Consider the following 9,184-nt stretch of genomic DNA (forward strand, 5'->3'; position numbering starts at 1 on the left):
GTATATTAAAAGCAATATAAATTAAGTATCATATAAATAAATAAATAAATAACCATCGGTTCGACCAATGACCCCATTGTTCGACGCTGAACTGATGGCTGAGAGCGGATCAACCTCCGGTCCGGTTTTTTAACTATGCCTGAGAGTACTGGGTTGGTGATCGAAATTTGGTAATGTCTATCCTAACTTTGTGACTGTGAAATGCTTTTATGCCATTTTATTTGTCTTTTCCCCTCTTCTGCTTTAATTTGTTTTGTGGCTACGAACGAATGTTACATACATAACATGCAGTTTGGCCCCCGGATTAGTTGAGAAGAGTTGTTGTCTTATTCTTCTTTTATCTTTTTCTTCTTTCTGATCTTCTCCTGTCTATGATGCCATTTTGGTTGTGGAGTGTGGGCCCATGGAACATTTTTCCTCTACCAAAAGGTTGATTGAGTATTTCAGAGCTTTCATGAGAACAAGCTAGATTTACGTACATGTGTGCTCTCGTCGGCAGTGAATTTAGGAGACAATTGCAAATCTTTCCCGAATCATTATCCTAAAATTACAACTAAAAATACAAAAAATGCTATCAAAATTTCCGTTTTAGTAGCATCCTTGCAATATAAAAAAATTACAAATTGTAAAAATCCTATTTAATGACAAATTGTAAAATCCTATTTAGGATACATAAACTGGACTACAAGAATACAATTTAGTACTATATACCCATTTTTTTTAAAAAAAGAAAGCATATCAAGTTTTCAACAAAATTCTACTGCCCCCATTTTGAACACCGGTTAGTTCAATTTTAAACTAACCAAAATATTACGTTTGCACATGAAAGGAGTGTTACATAATATCCCCAGGTGCCATCGCATGAATAATGTTCTTCATGGATATTTTTTTCACCCCAAAATATCTAGTTTTCCATGCATATCTTAACTTGAAATTATTTGGGCAGGGATTCAAAACATGAAACTGATTTGAATTTTTTGTTGACAGTTTTTGCACTGACAATGTATTCTTTTTAAATTTACTCCATGTAATCCGCACTCATAAACAATAGAAATACAGATTAACAAACCATGCATATAGATCAGAAATTCAGAAGTAAAAGAGAATCCTTCTAAACAGTTAAACAGTTAAATTGCAATTAATGAAATTGCTGTTCCCAAATCCAAATGCGGAGCGGTCACATCTCAGGTTTAACATCTTCCGGCATAATGATAATCCCCACTTCAATCTGAACACATACAAGCCCATCCTTTTGGCTACGACATATTTGCAAAAAAAAAAATTTATGAATAAAACTTTTATACATATGCTCTTTCCAATTTAAAAACAAATGCTAGAAAATAAATTATGATAAACCCCTCTAAAATTAACTCTAAATTTAAGACGATAATTTAAATTTTGGCTCATATGAATAAGCAGAAAGAAAAGGGTAGGACCCAGACATGATCCACAATATATTCAGATAAGCACAATGCACCGTGTGTTCCCGCTAACAATTGCCGCTTTAACCCGGTCGATCTTATTAAATCTGATTAATTAGTCTGATCGATCTCTCGTTCGAGCTGGCCCCATGGCGGGCATCGTGCATGCATCTATCTCTTTCGTTGTCTCCTGCTCGATCCATCCATCGATCTACCTGCCTTGATACGATTCTCATATCCACGAAGATTAGACGCTCCAATCCGGTTTACTTACTTCGCTGCCAATTAAACTATGGTCTAATCCAATCTAATCTAATCTAAAAAAAGCCAAGAGCATTCGAGCCACGTATCGAGCATTCGAGCCGCCATGGGAGAAGCTGATCGAGCTAGCTCGGCCGTCAGTTCATGGCGTACACGGCGGCGTCCTTCTCGATGCCGCTCGGTAGCTGCTCTGTTGGATAGATGTGATCGGCTGCATCGATCACCTGATCTGCTGTCCGATCCGATTCTTGAATGATAAATAATATTGTTGCTCCTAATTGCACCGTCGTTGTTGTTGTTGTTAATCTGTGCATGCGATTGCGTAGGGGCTTGGGGATCAGATCGAACAGGAGGAATCTGATTTGTTTTTGCTGCTTTGATCTTTGCTTTTGAAGGGCCCTTTTTAGGCAGGATTTGTTAGGCGTGCTTCTCTTCTGGATGTCTGTACTGAACGACTCAGGGTTCACAGCCCCCCCCCCCCCTCGTCTTTTTTGTTTTTCTTATTTTTTATAAGCCAAAATTTAAATTTTTGCCTTAAATTTAAAGCTGATTTTAGGTTTTTTATTAAACTTTATTTTCTAACCTTACTTTTAGGATCGCTAAGAATACATATATAAAAATTCTCAAACTATATTTTTTTTCAAATATACGGTTTGGAACTATCACCACCTGTCCAATGCATGCTATGTGATTGCCTAAAAGTTCAGTAGATTCATTTTCCCTTGATTAAGTCAATTGATGAGCCATATTGAGCCCACCGCAGCCTAACTAAGAAAATTACTCAAAACTGGTTACTTATTTTTGAACGATTTTTCAATACCAAATTACTATTCCCTCCAAGTTTTTTTAATTGACGCAATTAACTTTTTAATTTATGTTTGACCTTTCATCTTATTTAAAAAAATTATTTAAATATATAAAATTATAAATTATGCTTAAAGTTACTTTAGTAATAAATCAACTCATAACAAAATAATCAATAATTATATAAATTTTTTGAATAAGACGAAGAGTCAGATATAGATAAAAAAGTCAATGACATCAATTAAAAAAAAATCAGAGGGAGTACTTATTTGGAGTAGAGGGAACACTAGTTAATTTGTCCGGATTTTTTTGAGTTATTGCTGAATTTATCATTTTGTAGGTATAATTGGTTGGGTACTAATAACAGTATAATTTGCGTTTAAAATCACCAAAACCGAACAACCAACCAACCAAATTTATTTATTTCGTGAACATCAAATTTGCGTATAATTTCAGCCCATTAGCAAATATTATGGCCTGGACTGGGCCTGGAAAAACTAAATTGATTAGCCCATTAGCAGAGCCAACCCCAGCCGGGGCATATCTGAAAAATTCTCGCCTTCTCTGATTCTCTCGTGCCTGCGTCCACTTCGCTCGCGCATTTCGCCGAACACCATGGCTGCCGCCGCCGCCGCCGCCGCATCCGACGAGGTCAAGCTTGGATCCTTCCTTCAATACCTTCAGGTGGTTACTTCCTCTTCGCCTCCATGCCAGATCCTCTTCTCCGCAGCCTGCCCAACGGCACCTACCGACGGCTTCGGCATTTTCTTTTTTGCGCCGCCACCGAGACCACTTCCCATCACCCCGACGCGAGTGCTGCGGGAACCCCCAACGTCGGCCCTGGCGTCTCGCACTGTTCGAGGTTCGGCTGCGTCAGTGACCGCCTCCTCGTCAGGCTCTTCGTCTCAAAGTAGCTTGGACCTGCTGTTGAATGTTGACCAATGCGCCGCGCGTGCAGGTGTCTGGATATGCTTCCGATCGAGCACCTTGAGAGCACCCTTCAGTTCACCGAAGACGTGCTGGCCGAATTGAAAGGGAACGACACCGATGCAGTCTCATCAGATGCTTTCAGGTTTCAGCCTTTTAGTGAGTGAACTTGCTGATGTTTCTATTTTCAGAGGAAGCTGTTGCAAATCTTATTCGATGGTAAGGACTAAGGAGCTCTTAAATGCCATCGAATCAGGAAGGCTTATGCTGATTTTGCATCGTTGTTCTTTTACTGCTATGTTTCTTCACAAAGCACGTATGCATAGTTCATATCTTAGGTGGTGTTTAGTTGCTAAAATTTTTTGGCAAAAACATCACATCGAACGTTTGACTGGATATCGGAAGGAGTTTTCGGACATAAATGAAAAAACGAATTTCACGGCTGGCTTAGAAAACGCGAGACGAATCTTTTGAGCCTAATTAATCCGTCATTAGCACATATTGGTTACTGTAGCACTTATGACTAATCATGGACTAATTAGGCTCAAAAATTCGTCTCAAGATTTCTTTCATAACTGTGCAATTAGTTTTTTGATTCATCTATGTTTAATGCTTTATTTAGGTGTCCAAAAATTTGATGTGATGTTGTTGGAAAAAAAAATTGAAAATTAAACAAGGCCTTAGCGAATGCGTTTCCACTTGAGTGTTTGTGGTACATAAGTACAGTACATGGGTTTGCCCTTCAAGCAAGAATTTATCGACCAGCTTCTCATGTACATTCTCTGACATGACAGGCGATTTGGGGCATCGCACCGTTCTTTTATATGCGTTTTGAATGCTATCATTGTTTCACTTGGTAGGAATGTAGGATTCATGTTCTTTCTACTCTTTCTTTTACAGTGTTGAGTGTTCAGGGATCAATTCCTGGACAAGGTACAGCCTTACAGGAGCAGGGCATCAACCACCCAGCCAGAGCCTCAGGAACCTGAATTATGCAATGTTTGATTCTTGGAGAAAACCGACAACTATAGCTTGCTTCGAAGTTCGACAAAGGAGATGAACTTCTGCAGAAAGCGCAAGTCTTCATGCTTGGAAGCACGGCAAAGGTTCTGCCTTTGACAGTGGTAGCTGGCCAAAGGTATCTTCCAAACGTGACAAAGATCATTCAGTACTTCCATTTCAGTGCTGTAGTGTGTGGTGTTATCCTTTATGTTCGGTCATCATGAGGTATTGCCCACTACTAGGTATTTTTTTATTCTATTCCTTATCAGAATGAAGTGATCGGTTTGTTTTTCGAATCACCAGGGTGAAGTGCTAGGTCCTGAACAACTGTTCCTTGATGCAAAGGTGATTTTTCAAGTCAAACGGTATATTTGTAAACGTAAAATAATTTATAAATAAAATTATTATAAATGTATTTTTAGTGATCTAAAAATCAATGTTAGAAAATAAACTTCAGTTTAAAAAAACAAAATTAACTCTAAATTTAAAATTGAAAATTCAAATTTTAGCTTATAAACATAAAAGGAAAAGGAAAAGATGGGGTGGCAGTCTACCTGCTGCCGTGGCCTGATTACCGTCTCATCCTGTTCAGTAACTCCCAGTAATAACCAATCCGATTAAGAGTCTAGTAGATTAGACGAACAGGACATCTGCACATGATAAACAGATCTCCAGTATGGAATATTGGAAGTAAATAGGAAACGAACTTGGTGTGATTTTCATTATTACTTGAAAACTTGTAGAATCAGACAGACATCAGATGCCATTGTACAGTAAATATCTGATAAATAGTTAGCTCACACAATGCCCTCATTGACTCATGCAAACCCATATACATCAAGATAAATAGAATCCCGAGCCTCCAGTAAGACAGAATCATGAACTGTAGCAAGCCTATATACACTCTCAGAAGAACACACTTGCAAACAAAGCCATATGCAATTCTCTCCGCTACGTAAGCTTTGGCGACCCTCCCAATTTCGGTGGAGTCATAAGGCTTTTTGTCAGCCATATTGCCGTCTCTCTGGACGACACAGCTCCTTCCCCAAATGGTCTGAGAACTCCAGCAAGCTCCTCAAGTCTGTCTTGCTTCAGCAGCTTGGCGCAAAGCTCGAGAAGAGACTCCAGTGCGTCAGCTCTCTGCTGTACTATGTTCAGATGATCCCACTCGGCAGGCGTGCTGTCTGCATGTGCCAATTTCATCGCGCTCTTTGGTGATGATTCTTCTGTAACGATGGCAACATCACCTGCACCTGGTTTTGGTCCTTGACAAGAGTGCGCTTTCACCTCCTTTCTTTGCTCTTGCACTACTCCAATGGTCAGTTCCTCGTTTGGTATTGGTGCCTCATTAGGCTTCTGAATCGCATTGGTGACTGCAACATCTACTAAGCTGCTGTTTCTTACAGCTTGAAGAAATATGGTCTCATCAATCTGTCGATCAGTTGTCATCAAACTCTCCTCTGTATGTTGAAGCGATAAAGCATCGATGTTTGGATGTTCTTTGTTTCTAGCTTCAGGATCCACAGATACTTGTGAAATGTAGGCATCCTGGGTTCCAATTGTTGAAACGTCTGAAAAGTATGTGGAGCTGTCTCTTGTATCCACAGCTTGCTCTGCTGCGGTTTCTAATGCTTCCCTGGATCCGTTGGTTTTGATGATTCGCTTTCTGCCACTTCCTGGCTTTCTTGACTGCTTGTCTCCCAGGTTACTTTTGGTGGGCTTCACTGGAAGGTAGATTGGGGAGCAGCTGCATGATTCAGCAAGATAAGGCTGGAAATATGGGTGCCTCAATAGCTCTCCAGCCTGTAAATTTTTCAGTTTAACTTTCAATGTCAAGTGTTCTGTCGGTGCCTTTGATTGGAACAGTGAAACTGAGTCTGTGGTACTTACAGTGGGTCTATGTTCTGGATTTTTCCTTAGCATGCTCTTCACTATCTGCTTCCTGCGAAACAAAGCATCATGTTTAACAATAAATTCTGATTTATAGTACTGGGCAATCATTAAAGAATAATAGTATTGGTACTCACAGTGATGATGAATATATTGGTGGCATTGGAGATATTGAAGATCTGTTTATTTTGTTGACTAATGATGCCATATCCTTTGAAAACAAGAGGGGGTAATTCATGAATTTCCATGCTATATGTAAACAGTAATGTATCATTTGAATTGTGTAGAAGAGCTTACTGCAGCTTTGAATGCAGGGCGGTGTGCTAAGATCTCAAACATACAGCAACCTGACAGTAAAAGATGGAAAAGGATTATGCAGCTGTTTAATTCTGTCTAGCAGAACAACAGAAAACGTGAAACTTACTCCAAAAGCTGTAGTACTGGGAACTCACCAAGTGACCATACATCAGATTTGTAACCATAAGGTATATCTGCTAGTATTTCTGGGCACATGTAGTTTGGGGTTCCCACAATCTGAAAAACATAGACGTTAAATTCATTAAGTGGAAATGGGATCTATCAGTTCACTCACATGTCCCGAGTATTTTGAATGGAGATGGTAAGGAAGGGTCCTACTGTGCATATATAGTTCTAGAAATAAATGATGGAAAAGAAACAAAGCTGCTTGAATTATACTGAAATGGCATAACTTTTTTACAGAACAATGTTCCTTTATGCGACCAAAGATTATCAGCCATAAAGAACTTAGTTATGAATTACTATTCAAAAGCAAAAGGTTTTACATGAAGGGTATTTATACATGTGTAACTGTATGTAGGTAACATGATAGTTGTGTTTCCTTTCATCCTTTGCTAACTGGAAATGTTTTGTGAGTTACATTTACACAGCATGATATCATGGGTTTAAGCCATACCGTTGAGGCAAGGTCCTCCATGAGCAATTTTGCTAGCCCAAAATCAGCTGTTATGAAGAAACAATGAATAATCAGGTCACTATACTATCCAAGAATGAGGACAAATGCAGTCATTTTCATTTGTAATAAAATATATATGTTCTTACCAAGCCGGATGTTATTATCCTTTGTTAACAAAATGTTTGAACACTGTAACACCACAGGAGTCAAGGACATGTTAGGTAATTGATGATACCTGATGAATGGACTTGTGGGTAGGGACAATTTGCATTTACCTTGAGGTCACGGTGGAGCACACGGTTGCAGTGCAGATAGTCAAGGGCCAAGAGCAATTGTGTGAACCATCGGCACACCCTCTTCGATCACAGCAAGTACCAAAGAAGCAGTAAGTTTCTGATCCATTTACGATTTCTATTGCTTATTGACGCTGTAATTATCAGCATTTCATCTACTTACGGCGACTTAATGTTCTTACCTCTTCAGAGAAAAGGACACCCCTTGCCTTCTTGATCTTCTCAGCCCTGTGATTTTGGTGTCAGTAACTTGAAACACTGGATGGTAAAATTTTAGGAGCAGTCGAAGTGTGAAAATATGGGAGCTTCTTACATGTCACCTCCTTCACAGTAACTTGTCACAATGCAGGCAGAGGTCCCCTGCAACCATCAAAGAGAGAGGAGAGGTAAAAAAAAAAAGACTTAACCTTTCATCTAAAGGAATGCCAAATTATTCCCAGAACTGAATTGAAGTGCAGATTTTGTACCTCATCAACCCAACCGTCCTTGTACTCGACGATGTACGGGTTGCTGAGGCTCGCCATCAGAGACATCTGTGCAGCAAGAAAAAAGCATCAAAATCCATCCATCACTAAACCATCTGTCCTCTCCTCCCAAGCATTCAATCAGGTACGATACGACGACGAACTCCAGAAGGGGAATAATTTTTCAATCCATTTACTCAAACAATTTTTTTTCCGTAAACCACAAAGCGATTTTGCAAGCAACTGCAACACCAACAGCTCAGGGTGCAAAAACATGCTGCAGCTCAAGCCGGGAAATGAATGAACAAAGGGTTCGGTCAGCTGCAGGCTAGCTTTACCTCCTGGTAGGCCGTGCGCTGGAACTTGTCGTTCTGCTTGGACAGCCGGATCTTCTTCATCACGTACCTGCACCACCACCATGGAACAAGGAAGCAAGAGGGGGGAATGGCAGACAGACAAGAAGCATCAGGGAAGGCTGAAGGAAGAAACCAAGAAGAAGACGAGAGGGAGGAGCAGAGGAAGGCGGGGGGTGAGACCTCTTGCGCTCGCCCTTGTGGACGACGAGGTAGGCGGAGCCGTAGGCGCCCCGGCCGATCTGCTCCACCACCTCGTACTGCTCCATCGGTTCTTGGCACCGCCTCCCCTCCACCACAGGTACCTCCTCCTCCTCCTCCACCTCCTCCTCTGTTCGTTGCTTCTGTAGCTCAGTCAGCCATTGTTGCTTGTGGCGGAGACTATATGATGCTCTCTGCTCTCCCTCGCGGAGCTCGTGATAATACGCGCGTGTGGGAGGGCCGCAATAATGGCGGGAGCCGGGAGGGCGTGTCCGGTAGGCAGCCTCTCTCTCTCTCTCTCTCTCTCTCTCTCTCTCTCTCCTGTCCAGGCGACGGAGACGGAGACGGAGACGGAGACCGAGACGAAGCACTGCTCTGTCTGCTGCGGTGGGGTGCGTCTCTCTGGGCTTCGCGTGTGCGCCGGTGTCGCTGTTGGCGCGTTTTAGCTCTGGCATCTAAGAAAACAAATTAGTTAAAAAAGAATTAGATGATTTACATACTATTCTGTACTATTGTAAAAATATAATAGCGGCAACAATTCTGTCTAGAACCCACCGCGCGTGGACCGAGCTGCTTCCCCTGAGAGTGCGTCCACCTGCGTTAACCAGGCCACCATCGTCCGCGTCCACCTGGG

General features: G+C 41.2%; 1 protein-coding gene across 1 annotated transcript; it reads right to left on the reverse strand.

The window, feature by feature from the left end:
- Positions 1-5,112: 5,112 nt before the first annotated feature.
- LOC102711861 (serine/threonine-protein kinase Nek6) lies at positions 5,113-8,807 on the reverse strand. Its single transcript, XM_006647373.3, has 13 exons — positions 8,533-8,807; positions 8,335-8,401; positions 8,000-8,065; positions 7,846-7,892; positions 7,715-7,760; positions 7,515-7,595; positions 7,386-7,428; positions 7,240-7,286; positions 6,758-6,839; positions 6,603-6,652; positions 6,443-6,516; positions 6,306-6,357; positions 5,113-6,218 (listed from the first exon to the last, which is right to left on the reverse strand). Exons 1-13 carry the CDS (start codon positions 8,616-8,618, stop codon positions 5,367-5,369), a joined length of 1,593 nt encoding a protein of 530 aa, XP_006647436.1. The 5' UTR covers positions 8,619-8,807; the 3' UTR covers positions 5,113-5,366.
- Between the last annotated feature and the right edge of the window lie 377 nt (positions 8,808-9,184).

Source organism: Oryza brachyantha, chromosome 2, assembly GCF_000231095.2.
Source record: "Oryza brachyantha chromosome 2, ObraRS2, whole genome shotgun sequence".
Classification (NCBI taxonomy): domain Eukaryota; kingdom Viridiplantae; phylum Streptophyta; class Magnoliopsida; order Poales; family Poaceae; genus Oryza; species Oryza brachyantha.

Bases quoted from the DNA above. Each gene is read 5' to 3' on its own strand.
- LOC102711861 (XM_006647373.3), bottom strand. From the start codon at position 8,618: ATGGAGCAGTACGAGGTGGTGGAGCAGATCGGCCGGGGCGCCTACGGC. The intron at 7,893-7,999 runs GTACAAAATCTG...TGATGGTTGCAG, and splicing joins AGGACGGTTGGGTTGATGAG to GGGACCTCTGCCTGCATTGT. The intron at 7,761-7,845 runs GTAAGAAGCTCC...CCAAAATCACAG, and splicing joins TACTGTGAAGGAGGTGACAT to GGCTGAGAAGATCAAGAAGG.